Source organism: Thamnophis sirtalis, unplaced genomic scaffold, assembly GCF_051295495.1.
Source record: "Thamnophis sirtalis isolate CommonGarterSnake01/CBP01778 unplaced genomic scaffold, rThaSir2_p1.2 scaffold_3, whole genome shotgun sequence".
Lineage (NCBI taxonomy): Eukaryota > Metazoa > Chordata > Lepidosauria > Squamata > Natricidae > Thamnophis > Thamnophis sirtalis.
The window spans coordinates 62,955,292-62,973,784 of record NW_028261383.1 but is presented as its reverse complement, the minus strand read 5'-3'; the positions used below and the strand labels follow the sequence as shown (position 1 = coordinate 62,973,784).

General features: G+C 38.6%; 1 protein-coding gene across 2 annotated transcripts in view; it reads left to right on the top strand.

Moving 5' to 3' along the window:
* Positions 1-17,360, top strand: part of TPRA1 (transmembrane protein adipocyte associated 1) — a 35,899-nt gene extending 18,539 nt beyond the window's left edge. For both annotated transcript variants that reach the window (XM_087708975.1, XM_087708974.1), the window contains 8 exons: positions 1,273-1,359; positions 2,087-2,159; positions 4,466-4,545; positions 6,269-6,379; positions 6,586-6,646; positions 7,802-7,904; positions 10,968-11,048; positions 13,566-17,360. In XM_087708975.1, coding sequence (XP_087565101.1) covers positions 1,273-1,359; positions 2,087-2,159; positions 4,466-4,545; positions 6,269-6,379; positions 6,586-6,646; positions 7,802-7,904; positions 10,968-11,048; positions 13,566-13,800 — 831 coding nt within the window. In that variant the 3' untranslated portion in view covers positions 13,801-17,360. The remainder of the gene's footprint in view (positions 1-1,272; positions 1,360-2,086; positions 2,160-4,465; positions 4,546-6,268; positions 6,380-6,585; positions 6,647-7,801; positions 7,905-10,967; positions 11,049-13,565) is intronic.
* Positions 17,361-18,493: the final 1,133 nt, after the last annotated feature.

Here is an 18,493-nt window from a genome sequence, read left to right as displayed (position 1 = left end):
GAAACAGATTCAGTCTGTCTCCTTGCTTTCTAAATGCCCTCTTTGATGGCTTCCTGTAGAGCATTTTTTGCCATTTACTCGTTTACTCAGCAAAATGTGCGTGCTGCTTTTTTTTCTCTGGCTTGCAGTATTTGTTAACTGGGTGTAATGGAAAATTTGGAAGTGCAGCTGTAGTAAAAAGCCACAGGTCAGAATAAAGAAAGGTGTTTGGAATCGTATCTTATTTAGACCTTAGCTGAAGCTTAGCTGCAGAACTGAAATGACATGTCAGAGCAAAGACTAAAGAGGCTCAGAAGGAAAGCAAAATAGGTAACCTACAGCAGAGCGATAAGAGACTGAAAAACAAGAAATTGAGGGAAACAAAAAGAGACTTTAGAAGTTCTGCGACCAACTTGTATTGCTTTGAAATTGCAGGGATGCAGTCACTAAACACAATTTATAAACATTGTGTGCAGGATAAATGTTTAAGCACTGCGGGCTGTAAAAATTATAGTGAGACATTTATGCAAGTTTCTACTTTTGAGGTTAATCAAATGTAACTTATTAGCCTTTACAGCATTTCTGGTCCTATAACATTGGAGGCAAAACTAAATAAGCATCAGGTTACCTATACTAGATTTTTTTTTTATTAAGGGCTACAGAAATGCTTCATGGCTGAGTTTTTTAAGACACTTCATTATCTTTTTTTTTTATAAAGAGTTTTATTATTTTTCAGTTACAAAAATAAACATCCCATCTTTCCTTATGCAGTGTGTCATCTGTATACAAACATCATTTCTCTTTTGTCACATATTTCACATTCATATTAACATTATTAATATTGTCTTCTTTGATTTTAAACTTAATAACATTTCAAAGCACAGTGATGCTTGTCTATAGTCTAATACTATAAATACTGTAGATATCAACAGTCACTCCCACAAGGTATCAATAAACCTCTGAGCTTGGATATACTCTACAAGTCATCTACTAAAAGAAAAAAGATGCAAAAGCATTTAGAAATAGGAAAAATAAACAATAAATAATTCCCAAGCAATTGGGCTGCTTTCAAACCTAACCTGACCTTTGCTAAAGCCCATCAGTGTCTCATTATTTTATTATTATTTATCATATGACACATTCACATCACATTTCGGTAAAAATTCCCACTTATAGCATGGCATCCCATTTGCTGTTTTCTCTACTGTCTTAAGTTCTTCTTTTTAGAAAGGTAGCCTCTATGTGTTAGATCTGTGCAACACACTTCCTTAATTCCTAGCTGTTTTCTTCCAGGTCTTTGTGGTTGCCGTGGTTGGGATTGCTCGGGCTGTTGTGTCCATGACAGTCAGTGCTTCTACTGCTGCTACAGTCACTGATAAGGTGAGATCAGCTTCAGTTTTAAGAGGTAGATCTGGATTTGATCCCTTTCCCAATTTCAGTATTGAATTTAATATTAACTTACAAATCAGTTATGGTAATACAGCATATGCTCAAGTGTCTGGCATACACATCTCAAAGAAAAGTTGGAAACTTCAGTTAGATTGCCATCCTGATATTGTTGGAGATATTCAGAGGTGGTCAAATTGTGGGTAGGAGGGATCCACTCAAAGAGGGCAAATAATAACTTATTTAGAATGAGTTGTTAATGCAACTTATGGCTGGAAAAAAAACACTTGAAAGGAAATGTCAAAACATGAAATGCAAAGCTGAAGTTTATCCTCTTGAGTAATTGCAGCTAGAGACAAAAGGCAACATATGGTAATAAGAATTACTTTTATGTTCTCAAATTGTTGCGGCCAAGGGAACAAAATTTCCTGAGCAATAAATAGGAATTTATTGCTGCCTGAATAATTTGATAAGCACTTATAGTTGGTATATAGTTGGTATATATGTGCAAAAAAGAAATTAATGTTGATATATCATAGCTGGAGCCTACCAATAGTTCTTGTATATGATAGTGATTATTCAAATAAGCAGAAATGTGTATAATGTATTTATTTTAAAATGGAGAATTAGTGTCTTTTAATGTTGAAATTATTAATGCTACATATTTACCCTCTCTTTGGCTTCCTGAATTTGACTCTCTGATCTGTGTTGTGATCTCTAGATCCTGTGGGAAATCACAAGATTTTTCCTTCTGGCCATTGAGCTAAGCATGGTGATTTTGGGCCTTGCATTTGGTAAGAAGTCTTTCTTAGTATTGTAGCTACTCTTATTTTTTCCTTTTCTGCAAATTAAAATATTAGGTAGTAGTAAAATGCAAAATTTAGCAGTGATCAATTTATACAAGAAGTAGTATTTCAATATAATATCTCTGCATTCAAAGAAGAGGTAAATAAGTAGTAGATGACATCCAGATAATAAATCATAGTGGCACAGTGATTAGAATGCAGTATTACAAGCTAACTCTGCCCACTGCCAGGGGTTCGATCTTGACTGGCTCAAGGTTGACTCAGACTTCCATCCTTATGAGGTCAGTAAAATGAGGACCAAGATTGTTGGGGGCAATATGCTGATGTTGTAAATCACGTAGTTCTGTAAAGCACTATGGGACAGTATGTCTAAAGACTATTGCTATTTTTTTATTGAATAAAACAGTTTGTTAAGTTATTGATTCTGTTCCAGTTTATTTTTCATTTCTATACCATTGCTCCTCCTATTCACAACAATACTTTGGTGTGTGTTAAACAGAGAGAGAGCAAAAAGGCCATCTTCTAGTAAATTCATGGTTGGAACCAGACCTCCAAGTTCTTCCTCTGAAATTTGAAACACTGCCCTACTCTGTCTGAGAATAAGGCCTATGTAGTCTTAAATTTCCTTAAAAAGTAAAACATCTTGCAACCCACCCACCCCGCATTTGCAGCAGTGTCTCCATATATATTACAAATCTTTTTAAAATTAGCTTTAAGAATCTTCTTTTCACCAAAATTTCAGCCTGCATCCAGTCTTAAAATAATAATAACAAGCATAGGAATCCACTCCAGGATGACAATAGCCAATCGGTAAGGAGGGTTACTATGCAGCTCGTATGTTGTGTCACAGCTGGAATAAATATAACAATGAATGAAATCATTTTAAAATAAGGCTGAAGAAGCTGCAAATCCTGGCACTGGGCTTTCGGATTATCTAAGACTTGTGATTAAACTACTGGCTCCACAATGTGTTATTTCTAAAGACGTGCAAAATGTTTCAAATTCAAATCATTTCAGGTTCAAAATGCATTTTACATTTGAAACAGAGTGAGAATTGTTTTGAGCTTGAAACACTTTGCCAAAGGGAGGAAACAGTTCATTTTATTCTAAAACAAAAGAATTTCCCCTGGAATGAGGCATTTTGAAACCGAAGAAGCAGAATGTTCACACTAAGTATTTCAGATACTAATTTCATGCCCTCCAATTAGCTGGGCTATAAAGTTTATCATTTCCACCTTGGGAATATGTATATTGGGGATGATGGGCATTGCAGTTCAGCACATCATGATGATTACCAGATTGGGGAAGACTATTTCAAAGTAAGGTGTGATAGTTAGGCTTATGATGCCTATGGTTGGACAAAATCTGTATGCAAGACTGATTTGTACTTGAAGCTACCATCCTCATGTAATGTTACCTGTAGATAGCAGGAGCTAATCCTGTCCCTCCCTTGCGGCTCCCTGTGATTCTGCAGGCAGGTGGAATACAAATAGGCTGCTTGTCCCAAGGGCTGCTCTCCCAAGACATTTGAATTACTCTGCTTTGATCCTTACCTTTTCATCCTGAGGATAGCTTGAGGAAATACTTATTTGGTGTTAGTTAGACAGGGCACATTGCGTATTCTTTGTGTGCACAAATCAATGTTTTCTAGCTTAGTGCAGCTGGATGAAGGATGAGTTGAAGGAGAAAAACCTGGCACTCTTTCAAAGTGTGTTGATATAACAATGTTAAGTTTTCAAGCGTGCTGATGTGTTAATGCTCATACCTTAACTTTATGCTGCTCATCTCTGCACCAGGCAGTGTAAGGGAGAAGCTCGCTTTATGCAAGATCAATATTGCTGGATTGGTCTGATCCTCAGTAATGGGCAATCTTGCACTATTTATTTATTTGCAAAATATATTGGCCACCCATCTTAACATAGGCTTTTTAAAAGGCCAGTATCCCCTTCCCTTCTTATGTGATACCTTCCCTCACAACTGCAGTGCATAACATAGTCCACATAACAAAAATTTATGAGGATTATTGGGATTATAGGTTTTTCAACCATGGGGTGTTTGCTAAGCTATAATGGCCTGTTTTCCATATAGTACCAAGCCATGGTACTCTTTTGTGACCCAGCAGGATTACACTGTGTAAACCTACAGGTTTGCAGTTCTATGACCTGTAAATAGTAAAAATGAATTCTGGATTCTTGGATTTAGAAGCTTAAAAAGCTCTGAGTAGATTGATGTGAGAGGCAGGCACTCTAAGCTGTTCAGGGGTTGACTCAAGAGTATGATCTTCGTTCTATTAGGCCACCTGGAGAGCAAATCCAGTGTCAAGCGTGTCCTGGGTATCACCACTGTTCTGTCGTTGGCCTACTCGGTGACACAGGTAAGCATCATTAGGGCAGAAACACCTGCCTGTCTAGTTTATGCTCTCAAGGAAAGGCAATTCTTCAGTGCAAAATTCTAGGAGATGGTTTAATGTGAAATAAAGCTGGAAACCACTTAAATCTTAAGATATATTTTGTGATAAGTTGAGAAGAAAATACTCTTCTTGAATGTTATTTTGAATTCAAGAATCAAAGTTGATAAATTGCACTAAGATACGGTTAGCATAATAGTTTATTGACTAAACCACTGGCAGACATCATGGTGTACAAATCACACAGGCTGGCTTTACATGAAGCACTAACTAAGGTGTCTAATGCTGGTAAGAATAAAGCAGAGGTGGGTTTCGACCAGTTCAGCTGAGTAGGTAGTAACTCAGCCTGCCACGCCCCTGAACCGGTTCTATCGGCGGCACCATAGCGCTGCCATCTTGTTTTTTGCTTCTGCGCATGCGCAGAAGCAATTTTTCAGTACTGTGCAAGTGTGTGTCGCACGCATCAAGAGCACCTGCAGCGCATCCCCTCAGTGGCAGCAGCTCGAACCCACCCCTGGAATAAGACATCTAACATGCAAACTTTAAGATGTTGAGAGGATTGAGGTAGAAGCCAGTGATTCTCAGGCCAGAGATAGCAATTATGTAAACATACAATAAGCGTTTGATATCTAAGCCATTGTGCATGCTGCCAAGACTATTAATTTGTGCAAAGGGCAGGAGAAAGAAGCCAGAAAAAAGAGTGAGTTAAGTCCATCATGGCTTTAAGTATCATCCTACTCTTCTCATTGAAAGTGGACGACCTGTTTTTTCTGCTGGTTTTAATTTGCACAGTTTTTTGTGCTAAATTTTCTGTAGGACTGCATCTGTCCCCTGAGCTAGTCTAACACTTTTGATCATGCCAGCTAGTTGTTCCTCATTTTCAGGTGCTGGGGGCAGGGGTTGGGCAAACTATCTAAGTGTTTTCCCATGATGTGGCTGACTTTCTGGAATTTATCTCCCATTAGAGGTCTGGCTGTTAGCTTCTGGAAAAAGTTAAAAATAGCACTTTTCTGGGGGACTTTGGGGTTTGGATTCCATATATTATGTTGGGATGTTTTAATGTATTTATAAGCTATATATAAGCTATTGATTATTGTGCTTTATTTATTATTGTGAATTACAGACAGTGTAGTACAATTGTGGTAGAATATACATCTAGAAACAAAGGTACAAGTGACTAAATAGACTGTTTTGTAGGACGTCATTTTCTCTGCCATGAAGATTCTTTTGCAGCCAAACTATGAGATTTCTGTTTGGTATAGAAGAAGCATGTACAGAAGTTGTAAAATCAGGAAATCAGTGACTTCCTGTCAAATCCTGGTCAAGGTTAGGGTTATGTTAAATATGTAATGTTACTTAGATTGTTGTAGGTGCCATTTTCTTCTACCATAACTATTACAGCTTTTTTTTTAATTTCACCAAGCAACATGGGAACAATTTAAAGTACATTAATTGAATCTCATTTGTGTCTGTCTCTGTCCTGGGAATTAAATCCAAAGGATAACATTGTTCCAGGTACAGCAAATAGTCCAAAGCTTCCATATTGCAAAATAGGCTGAGAGATGGTGTATGATGTAAAGTGCTAGCTTTTCAGTGATGCCTCTTCCTCAAGCAATTCAGAATGAAAACAAGAGCATCTTTGTAAACATTTACAGAATGTCCTTTCTCATTGCTCCCTATCAATTTTCAGGGAACTCTGGAAATCCGTTATCCTGATGCTCAACTCTCAGCAGAAGATTTTAATATTTATAGCCATGGAGGAAGGCATTTCTGGCTTGCCAGCTCTAGCTTCTTCTTTCTGGTAAGTAGGAAAGTAGATTTTTTTTGAGCACCAAAACATTGGCATTTTCCCTTGATAATTAGAATTGCCTTTTTAAAATCTTATCATTATCTAATAAGTACAACAATATAGTCCCAAAGAAAATAAGGCAGGATCTTGGTTACTCTCTGTCTGCCATTAACAGCTTCTACATCCATCCATCCATCTGCTGTTTCTCTTCATGATAGGTTTATTCCTTTGTGGTGATGCTTCCCAAAACTCCCTTGAAGGATCGTATTTCTCTACCATGTAAGTTACCTTTTCTCTCTTCAAGATAGTCTGTTTTGTCCAGTTCTGCAGTGTTAAGGTTTCTGTAGTTCCCAAAGGCAGGCTGCTGCTGTTGCCGCCTTGCAGGTAAAACCCAGGCATTTTCTTCTTTAAAGATCCAGGGCAGTGGTGGATTGCTCTTACCGTTGCTACCGGTACGATGATCGTCCTCTGTTCGTGCATGCGCGGATGTGCACTGTGCACGAACCGGACGTGCGATGCACATGCATGCACCATCCACCGCCCCCTGCAACAACCAGCTGCTTGTTGGGACTCGCACATGCACCGCACGCTGTGTGCATGTGCGCAGTGTGCCTTTTGGCATAAATACAGCTATAGAGTGCGGGCAGGCCGGTGGGCCAAACGGGCCACCATACCGGTACGCTCTCAGCTGCTCCAGGGCACTACCGGTACCTGCAGTAACCCACTACTGGTCCAGAGAAGTGTGCAGGTGTAACTGTAGTAGCACTGAATCCATTGTTCCTTGAATTTACTGATAACAAAAGCATTCTCCAATCTGGGGAGTTACAGAAGTTGGCACTAAATGTAGTCATCAGCTTAGTGACTTCAAGGACTTCTGCACTTGAGATAACCTTTTTGCACCTGTTATTTCACTGGGGAAGGGGAATGAGATCCTTCCTGGGAAAAGCAAATCTTGTAGCACATGAAATCTGCAACTGAGCACCTAATTTGGATTTCCTTTATTTCATGTCGGCTAAAATACGTTCTTGTTGAGCGAAGCAGCCGTGCCACAGGTGTTTTCAAATGACACCCCCTTCTCCTGCCTTCAATTTTACAGTTTTAAACTGTGGTTACATGTAGCACGAAATATGTAATTGTGGTCTTTGTTAACTTTATAATGAAGTTAACCTTCAAGTGCCGTGGAAGAAATGAAATGGATGAGTGCCATTCAGAATGGCCTTTGAGACCATAATAGGAAGAAGCAGTAGGAGAAATGAGCAAATTCAAATTGTGTGAAAATTGCACATAATGAGATGGTCCAATCATAAATGGAAAGTGCTGTGAAATTGGCATTTTGTGCTCAAGTGCTTTCAGTGCTGGGTTTACTGTGTTCTCTCTCTCTCTCTTTTTAATTCATTCTGTAAATTGTTGTTTCTGTCTCTTGTGTTTTTCCAGCAAGGAAGAGTTTCTATATCTATGCAGGAATTCTTGCTGTGCTCAATTTAGTGCAAGGTATCGGCAGTGCTCTGCTCTGTGCAGGTATCATTGAAGGCTTATGGTAGGTATTCTGAAGTCTGATAGAGCTTTAGAAGCATCAAATGACTTTTGCATGGAGACAAACAGTTTCCAGCCAATTTTTCATCGAAGATTAGCTTTTTCAGTACAGACTCTGAAGTTACTGAGGGACAGCTCTTTTTCCATCCCCATCATGCCCTCCGGTGTGGCCCCTTGAATTCTTTTTTTCTGCCATTGCATATGGAAGCTATCCAGGGATGGATTCTGGCAGGCACTACTGCTGGTTCGCTTGTGTGCACACTGAGCAATTAAAATTGTTCTGTGCATGCGCAGAACTGAAAAACAAGATAACGCTGCTAATGGTGCCGCTCGGGGAACCGGTTCAGGGGCGTGGCATGCCTGGGTCGCGGCTGGTTCCAGCGACCCAGGCCTCCAAACCACTCGGCCGAACTGGGCTGAACTGGTAGAAACCCACCACTGAAGCTATCATTTCTGCCCCAGCCCTTTCCTCCTTTTGATGGGGAGTGAATTCTGTTCCATAATAGAGAGTAATCACTGTAGGCTGATTCCTAAATCTCAAGTCTTTGTCCTTCTCTTATCTTTGTAAAGGTCAGTGGGAGGAAGTCAAGACATTTGGTCCCTGTTGCTTTGAGCACTGCTTTGTTTAAGTAGGCTGAACCAAACAGTGAGTCAAAGATCTCCCCCTTTATTTCACATGCAGGGAGAATGTTCTTTGGAGCCTGGAGTAATTCATCTGGTGGCATGCTACTTTCTTTTACTTGTAGTTGCCATGGCAAATACATTAATTTTTCATCTTCGTCCTGGGAGCATGTGAGAATCTTCTTGCGGGTTTCTTAGGCCAACAGCTCTTCCTTCCCTAGTTGAAACTGAGTGACATTGGAGCTGGGGCAGCACAGGCAGTCAATTTGATCTCAACATTGTGTGTGTTTGGCCTTAGGCCAACCTCCCAAAAAATTGGTCAGTGCAAATAACAAAGGGGAGAGACCAGGTTAGGTCTTGGAGGCAGGTCTGATCTACTGAAGAGGAAAAAAGAAGAGCAAAAACTGAGATTCCCACAGAAGACCCCTTTATTCCCCGTAAAAAAGCTATTTATACATTTTTTCCCTATAAAAGAATGATTCTTCCTCATGGATTTGGGAACGGCACTATCAAGTACAATAGGAGCATTGGCTCACTTCTTATAAGAAGCCTATTTAGCAGACCTCCTGTGTAGGTAACATCATTTAACTACATTTTCATTCTGAAAATTATATACCACTTAATAAAGCTTACTCCAAGTAGTAGTGAAGTTAGCAACTGCTTACTTCTGTTAAAGTAACAGAAACAAGTTAGCAGAACATGTGCAAAGCGCTGAGAGGCACCATTAAGAGCCACTGTCTGCTTGGCGCAGTCGTATGGAAAATCCGAATTGCCACATTCAGTTTATGCCTACGGTAAACACCTTGCTGTCAATATCCTGGTACTGGCGATGGATTTAACGAAAGTGACAAACTTAAACCGCAAGTAAAGGAAGTGCTAAATGGAGTAGGAAGGGGCAGGATTCAGACTTCGCTTTAGTTTCCTACACAAGTACGGTTGTGAGCATGAATTCACAAACTAAACTTCTCATGGAAAATAAACCAGTAAAGGAAAAAGGAAAAGGAACCCCAGACTTTCTTGCCATGACTGAGTTTGATTATCTAAAACATTTATATAGTCACCCATCTTACAATAAACACTGTTAAAAACAATGAAAAATGTGAACTGTGGAAAAAATAAGTAGTTTTTAAGGAATGGCATCTACTGGTACCCAGGAAGCCGCTCGCCTCAGTTACAGCACCTGCACCCTGGGACAGAATCTCTCCAGAGCTTTGCTCTGCCCAACCCACCTGTTTCCAAAAAAGCTCTTAAAATATGGCTTTTTTCTCAGCCTTCCATTGGGGTGGCAGCAAGTTGGGCATCATAGAGAAGATTGTTTTTTTTTATTTAAAAAAAGTCCATTTCAAGTAATTGCGAATTTATTTATATATACATACACACACACACACACACACACACACACACACACACACACACGACCCGGTGGTTCAGTGGCTAAGATGCTGAGTTTGTCGATCAGAAAGAATCCCTAGCGCTGCGTAACGGAGTGGGCTCCCGTTTCTTGTCCCAGCTTCTGCCAACCTAGCAGTTCGAAAGCACGCAAAAAATGCAAGTAGAAAAATAGGGACCACCTTTGGTGGGAAGATAACAGCGTTCCGTGCGCCTTTGGTGTTTAGTCATGCCAGCCACATGACCATGGAGACGTCTTCGGACAGCGCTGGCTCTTCGGCTTTGAAACGGAGATGAGCACACACACCCTAAAGCCGGGAACGACTAGCACATATATGCGAGCGGAACCTTTACCTTTATATATATACACGTAATGTTGTTGTTTTTTCTGTTGGAAATTTTGTAAAGCCCCCCCCCCCCCCCGAAGTTATTTTTGGAATGGGCAGCCTAGAAATTAGCTAAATTAAAACAGCTTAGATGACAAGTGTACAACTTTCAGTAGCCCGAGGGGCCCCCCTCCCCCTTTGCTTTAAGAGAAATTGGATGTGCTTTTGTACTCATTTTGAGGTACAAGAGCAGCATTCATTTATTCCCTAGTAGCTGGCTGTAGATAGCCTTATAGCTGGAGAATAATATTGTGATTTGTTTTGAGGATATTTTGATTTGGCAATTGCTGTGCTATGATGTAACAAAAAAAGAAGAGAGAGCCCTGATGGCCCTAGGCATTTATTGAGGATAGATTTAGTGAAGTCATTGAACTGTGTTTGTGGCCCCTTTGTCCCTTAGGCTGTGCAAACACTGTGATAAAAGACCTTTTTGTGTTAAAACTCTGAAAGTATCTTAGCCACTCTGACCTTGACTAACCGGAGGCCTTTGAAGGAAGAAGCCGGGCCTGGGAACTCTCTGAAAGCATATATTTACCAAACCTTCTTTCTTGGCTTCTCTGTTGTCATGGAATACAACAAGCTTTTCCTGAAAACTGAGCCTGTGGCAGGCATGTTAGCAGTGTAGAAGCAGATGCTAAATGGTTTTTTTTTTGTGTTTCATCTGTTCACAGCTGTGTGGATGCCACCACCTTCCTCTACTTCAGCTTTTTTGCTCCACTCATCTATGTGGCATTTCTGAAAAGTTTCTTTGGGTAAGCTTTTTCATTTATTTTATTACAGTCCCTTGATTTTGGTTTTTGTTTAATGTGTCCAGGGACTTTAGACTACAGCAGACAAATAACTTCCTCATTATACAGTAATTGAACTGAAATTTCCAATAATAGCAATGAGAACAGCAATTTTAAAAAGTGTATAGGAAATCCTCTATTTTCCACCATAGTTGGGACTTGCTTAATGGAACCATAGTTGGTGGGTGAGTCACATCTGATTTCACAATCTTTTCTGACAGGGTTGTTAAGCAAATTGCCGCAGTTTGTTAAGTGAATCATGTGGTCATTAAATGAACCCGTCTTCTCTATTGGCTTTGCTTGCTGGAAGCCAGGTGAGGAGGTCACAAAATGGCGACCACATAATTCCAGGATACTGCAACCGTAAATTCATGCCAGGTGGCCAATCACTCAAATTTTGACCAAGTGGAGCCTGCCATGGCCATAAATGTGAGGCCCAGTTATAAGTGCGAGGTCCAGTTGTAAGTCACTTTTTTCAGCGCTGTTGTAATTTTGAACCGAGCCGAGGTGGCGCAGTGGTTAAATGCAGCACTGCAGGCTACTTCAGCTGACTGCAGTTCTGCAGTTCAGCGGTTCAAATCTCACCGGCTCAGGGTTGACTCAGCCCTTCCATCCTTCCGAGGTGGGTGAAATGAGGACCCAGACTGTGGGGGCGATATGCTGACTCTGTAAAGCGCTTAGAGAGGGCTGAAAGCCCTATGAAGCGGTATATATGTCTAACTGCTATTGCTATTGCTATTGAACTGTTACTAAATGAATGGTTGTAAATTGAGGATCACCTGTATAAATCAATAACGGGTGTCAAACTCCCGACCCATGGGCCGGATGTGTCATGCTGGCCACGCCCATGCCCGGTTTAGCGAAGGGGGAAAAGTCCTGATACATCACGTGACACAGTCATGACAACATGAGTTTGACACCCCTGATCAATAAAATAATCTCAAATTTTAAAATCATGTAACTTTTTAAAGTAACTTTTAAATAACTTTAGCAAAATACTTAAAACAAAACAAAACAGAGTAACCTGAAGTGAATCATTTGAATCTATTCTTTATCTAAAAAGTTAGAATATTTTAGTTGGGTTACACTGGATGTTTTAAAGAAGAAATTGGACAATCATTTGCCTGAAATGGCATAGGGTTTCCTGCCTGAGCAGGGGGTTGGACTAGATGACCTCCAAGGTATCTTCCCAATTCTGTTATTGTGTTATGTAATTTAATATGTAATTAATGTATTAATTATAGTTTTAAAAGAAAATATAAGATGAAATAGTGAAAAATGCAACTAGTTTCTAAGTGCTGTAAATTCAAGTTTTCCATTATGTCAATGTTTCTCAGTCTTGTATTTCAATTCCCAAAATTTCCCAGCCAGCAACACATATACATTATGTTGCTCTGTGAAATGGAGACAATAAGGCCATAAAAAAAGTAAAGTGCAGTTTAGCTAAATTGGTGAACAGAACAAAGCAATTCTAATTCCCAGAGTTGATAAATACCAGGAATTCTTTTTGCCAGTGTTACCAAAGAATATCTATTGAATTTAGAGTGCCATCTAGTGGCCACTTGGGGGAATTGAGAAATACTTGAAATAATTTAAATTGCTCTTAAATTGCTGATCAGTTATTCTGCCTGTTTTATGTCCAGGCAGATTTGTTCAGAACTTACATATTTTTTATAGTTAGCTTTTGATTTGCTTAGTGAAAAAGAAGATGGTTCCTGAATTTAATGTACAAACCTCATCAGCTGGTAATCTCCCTATTAAAAGAGCAGACGGTCAGCCTTTTTTCTGCTTCACACAGCTGTTCCTTGTAGCAGATAGCGCAGGGAAATAATGCCACAGGCATATATCATTTTTTTTAAAGCTGAACATTGTGGTAATTAACTGAGAGTATAAAAATGTGCATTCTGAATCAACATTTTCACCATCTTTGAGGGGGGTATTTTAATTAATTAATTAATTCTAATTCCTACAGCTGCCCATCTCATATTTAACTCTGAACAGTTTACTCTGGGTGGTTTTAATTTTAATTACAATATACATAACGTGATTTTTAGAGCAAGCAAAGCATTCATCTGTTTTATTACTTGATAAGTTAGATATAAGTATTTTTATGCCTGCTAAAGTTAGATAGTACCAGAGCTTCTTGTCCCAGTGCTAGAAGTATAGCAATAGCAATAGCAGTTAGACTTATATACCGCTTCATAGGGCTTTCAGCCCTCTCTAAGCGGTTTACAGAGTCAGCATATCGCCCCCACAGTCTGGGTCCTCATTTTACCCACCTTGGAAGGATGGAAGGATGAGTCAACCCTGAGCCAGTGAGATTTGAACCGCCAAACTGCAGATAACAGTCAGTTGAAGTGGCTGCAGTACAGCACTCTAACCACTGCGCCACCTCGGCCCATATAAACATCAAAACGTAACCTAATTCAAATAGAGACCCAGAACTAGAGAAACTTCTCCTTTTCTTTCTCACTATTTTAGGTCTGAACCAAAGATCCTCTTCTCCTATAAATGCCAGGTGGATGAACCTGAGGATGTTGATGTGCATCTTCCCCATGCTTATGGGGTAACCAAAAAAGAAGGGCTAGATTCTGGCTTCTACTCCAACACTCAGATTGACACCACGGCATACCTGGACGATGTAGCTTCCATGCCGTACCATGTGGGCAGCATCAATAGCATTGACAGTGACCGATGGAAAGCCATTAACTCCTAAAGGCAGATGTGGTTGAAATAATAACTTTCTCTTGCGCCCATTGTTCCATTCAGATAATCTTTTGGAACTCTAATGTGTTTGTCTTCTATTTCATTGGAGGTGTTTTTTTTTAAAGATATTTAAATTCTGTATGGAACATAAAATTGGCAACTGTAGTCTTCCTGGACAATACTCATCTTTGTGAGACAACGTACAGATCAGCTTCATTTCAGACACGCATAAATGCTGACTTTTCATATTCTTGGCATTCCAAATCTACATGGTTAGACCGTTTGTCACCTTTTGTTCGTGATAAAGTGCACATTCTACTAGGAATATTGACTGTTCCTTCGGATATACACCCAAACACAAACAATTTGAAATTAAGGTTGGAATGCCTTGTTTGCATTTTTTTTTTAAGGTTTGATTTAGTTATTTATATTCCCAACAAGTTCAATTTCCCGGCAGTAATCTTCACTTTGGAACTGGAAGATAAGAGCATAGTTCCTACATTTTGGGCAACTGACCTATGCTGGAAATGGAGATGAGAGAACTGTAGAAGCTTTTGAGCATCTCATAATTCTTCCCAGGGAAGTTGGGAGTATATTGTATTTTAAAAAGAACTTAACATTGAGAAGGAGAGGGAAGGAGAGTAGTCAACAAAGAAAGGTCTCTGGAACATGTTACTGTGCTACTGAACTACTGTGATTTATTGACATGCAGGCATGTTTCGTACACTGTATAATTTTCAGAATGAGAATGTAGCCAAGTGAGTGTTATGGAATTATGTACTGTAAGACCACTTCTGTGCAAATAGGATTGAGTAGGGAGAAAACGGCTTGGATGGAAATTCTAAAATGAAAAGGGTAGAAGAGCAAATAGAAATATTTTAGGAATCTGTTTTACACAGCTTGCTATTGATGCCTGCGATGGCATCTAAATAGAATACAAACCCGAAGTGACTATGAAGTCTAGATTAAAGACAAGCTTTTTATATTAGTTGTGGTCTGGGCCTCAAGGTTAGGACCGTATTATAATGTTGACCTGGGTTTTCTGGAACCTTTGGTAACACTTGGCTGATGATTGCATTAGTGATGTTGGTAGTGCCTGAATTTGGAAGACTTCTAAGGGCTTTTCTGTGAGATTAATAAAGTAAAAGAATGTTAATTTCTTTTATTATAATAAAGATGTTTTTGGAAAGAGAATAATATAGGATTGGCTATACTTTGAAGGCAAGAAGAAAAATAGCATATCTAAAATGTTTTTAAAAGCTTGCATTTTGTGCCCATGCATTATGCCTAGCTTTTGTTGTTGTTAATGTTCTTGCCTGTAAGGTTAAGTGGAAAATGCATAATTATGGGCACCCTTAATAGTGTGCGAACTGTGGGTAAAATTATTTGAATAGAGACTGGCTAGGAGGCAAATGTAGGCACAGCTAATTGGATTTAATATTCCATAAAATAAGAATGACAAACCAGAATGTCTTTTTCCTGTTGTTACAATGGCATTAATTCAGGATCATTTATGCTACAAATGGGTGAATAAGGTTAGGATTCCAGAAACTCACAGCAATTTTCTTTGAAATTACAGGATTTGCTTTAAGGAAACCACTTTAGAACTGAGACACAAAAAGAAAAAATAATATTTTGTCTACTGAATTCAGACATGCTCTTCCCTTTTTCCTGAAAATTCTGCCATTTGTAATTTCTGCTTGCCAAGCCAACACCAATGTATACAAGATCTTGATTTTAAGAGTTTCAAAATGATCTAAATTCAGAAAAGAAGACTAGTGCTTACAACTGCTATATGGATGTGTAGTTAATGAAGATTAGCATGTTTGATATGATAGAAAACAAAAAATTGTCTTTAATTTTGCTGTTGGCCTGGTGTTAGCAGCATTATTGTCTTGTGGCAAGAAATCTTACATAATTTGTAATTGACACCTCATTAATCTTTATGGTGTTGATTGGAGTTAGGCTGGTGGAACCCTCTGTGCAGAAATGAGAATTTATTGCAGCGTTATGTGAGCTGGTTCATACAAAACCTGTATTCCCAGACAGCTGATCAGTTTTTATTAATTTCCCAATTCCCTACTTCTATAGGGTATCCCAATCTCTTTCTCCTCCCCAGCCAGAATGCCCCAATATCTTTACATGGGCTATTCTCATTAGAGTGGATTGGTGTTATAGATCCACTGATCTGGAAGGAATAAAGTTGGAGAAACCTTCAGGCATGTTAAGGTGCATGTGCGAAATGAAAGGATTCTTAATATGAAGATGGATATCTTGAGTAATGTGAATCGGGGTGAGATGACATTTCAGATACTTTAACTTAACCATGTTCCGCATCCAAATTCGGTCATTCACTCAGCTACGATCACTTTTCTACTGTAGAATCCTGTTGTTCATCACCATGATGACTCGATTGTTAAACGCCTCTTTATATATCTACCTTTGTCTTCTGCTGCTGAGAAGAAACTGCACTAAGCGAAAGAAATGTCTTCTTCCAAGTATATTGATTTTAAAGTGTATATAGATAATGCCTTCCATCTTCAGAGCAAAATACCATCCACAAACGGACAATGTTTGTGGAGGTGAATGTATTGCATGTCTCATGAAATGTTGGAACAAACTTTAAAAATAAAGCTATGTATATTTTTGTCTGTAAAATAAATGATCTTTAACATAAATGAAGACATCTCCCCCAACATAGATAATCTGCCTGCATGTCCCCATATTTTTCTGCTAATCTCCCCCCTCCCCCCGTAACCTAAGATATACTGCTATACTGTTATGAAATGCTTTTATTTTAAGGGAAAAAAGACATTGTTAAGTTTATTTTCCTCAAATCTGGCTCATGTTTTAGAGCGGTGTTTTCAGATTGTGATCACACCTTCAGATAGGGCTCAGTATCACATCAGCCTAAAACTAACTGGGTTTTATATCATTTTAAATTATATTAAACAAATGTCCTTGAAGAAGAACAATCTTAAACCTTGTTATTTATTTAAATATAAATTGATAAGTACATTGAAGAAGGAAACAATCACTATATTACAGGTAGTCCCTGACTTATGACCATAATTGAGCCCAAATTTTTCATTGCTAAGCAAGTTAAGTGAATTTTGCCCCATTTTATCACTTTTCTTGCCACAGTTGCTAAGTGAATCACTGCAGGTATTAAGCTAGTAATGTGGTTGTTAAGCAAATCTGGCTTCCCTGTTGACTTTGCTTGTAAGAAGATTGCAAAAGGGGATCACATGACCGTGGGACCCTGCAGCTGTCATAAATACATGACAGTTGCCAAGCATCTGGATTTTGATCATGTGACCATGGGGATTCTGCAATAATCATAAGTGTCAAAAATGGTCATAAGTCACTTTTTTCAGTGCCATTGTAACTTCAAATGGTCAGTGAACTTTTATTAGTTGAGAACTACCCATACTACTTTTGGGATTTATATGTGAAACAGATCCAGTTTAGGTTGCTTAGCTAGATATAAAGAGGTTAGGCCTTTTTTCTCCAGTGTTTGCTTTGAGTAAGTCCCTCTAGCTCAATAAAGTGAACTATTTTTGAAATTCCTGTCTGTTTATTAAAGTTGTATTTCATCTTCGTAGATACCAGGACGGTAGAAATATAAAATACTACAATCAATTAAAAATGTCAGTAACTTCACTGGTCCATAATTAAACATCTGGATAAATGAAAAAGTATGAAATCAATAGTTGCAAAATTGGTGCTGACGGACAACTGAGAAAACAATAATTCCTTTAACCACAATAAATCACATTTCTCTGGTTGTCTTTGGCTACAGGATACAATTATTTAAAGCTGTTTTAGACTTTAAACAGCAGTACAGCATTTTGAATGGGGCATGAAAAAAAAACCTAGGCAGCTAGTACTTTATACTAGTACTTTGTTCCATTATTACTCCAAATGGCACAGAATATAAATTCAAAACAATAAAACATACTATAAATTGTATTGTTTCTTTTAAAACTTGGGTACCTGCATTTGCCCTGGAGCTGATAAAAAATTGATCCCGAATTTGGGGGAGTCTAATTTTGCAAAATGGTTTTTTTTGCTACTCCCAACAGTACAAATCCTGAATACTTAACACAAACTAAAACTGTTTATTAAGAGGGAGGGTCAAGTTTTCAAATTGGGTACAGAATAAGAGTCATAAGAGTTAAACAAGAGAAAACATTGATCATAAGTAATATTCCACAAGTGGCAAGTTAATGAGTTTCATCACCCTCATTCTCAATTGAATTTGTATGTTTCTTAATGTTTGCAATCATATTCAAGGACTTCCAGAATCAATTCACTATTGTTTAATTGTTTAACGTGATCCTCAATGTCCAATGATGGATGTGGAAGAAGAAGAGGAGGAGGAGGAGGAGGAGGAGGAAGAGGAGGAGCAAGAGGAGGAGGAGATTGTTTAATTGCTGAAAAAGCTCATTCTTGTACAGTAAAACGAGAAATGACATTGGCTAAAAAGTTCCCTGAGCTTCAAAAGGAGGCATGAGTGTCGTGTTAAGATGCTAAAATCAGTTTTATGAACAAGCCTATGAATCCGGATTGATAATATTAAAGCAAAATAAATAAATTCTTAAGTCTGGCTGTTCTGTTTAGATTTCTGCATGGCAGTTATTATTTTGGCTGAAAGGGAGATAGAATACATATTAAATAACAATAGCCATTAGATCCCTAAG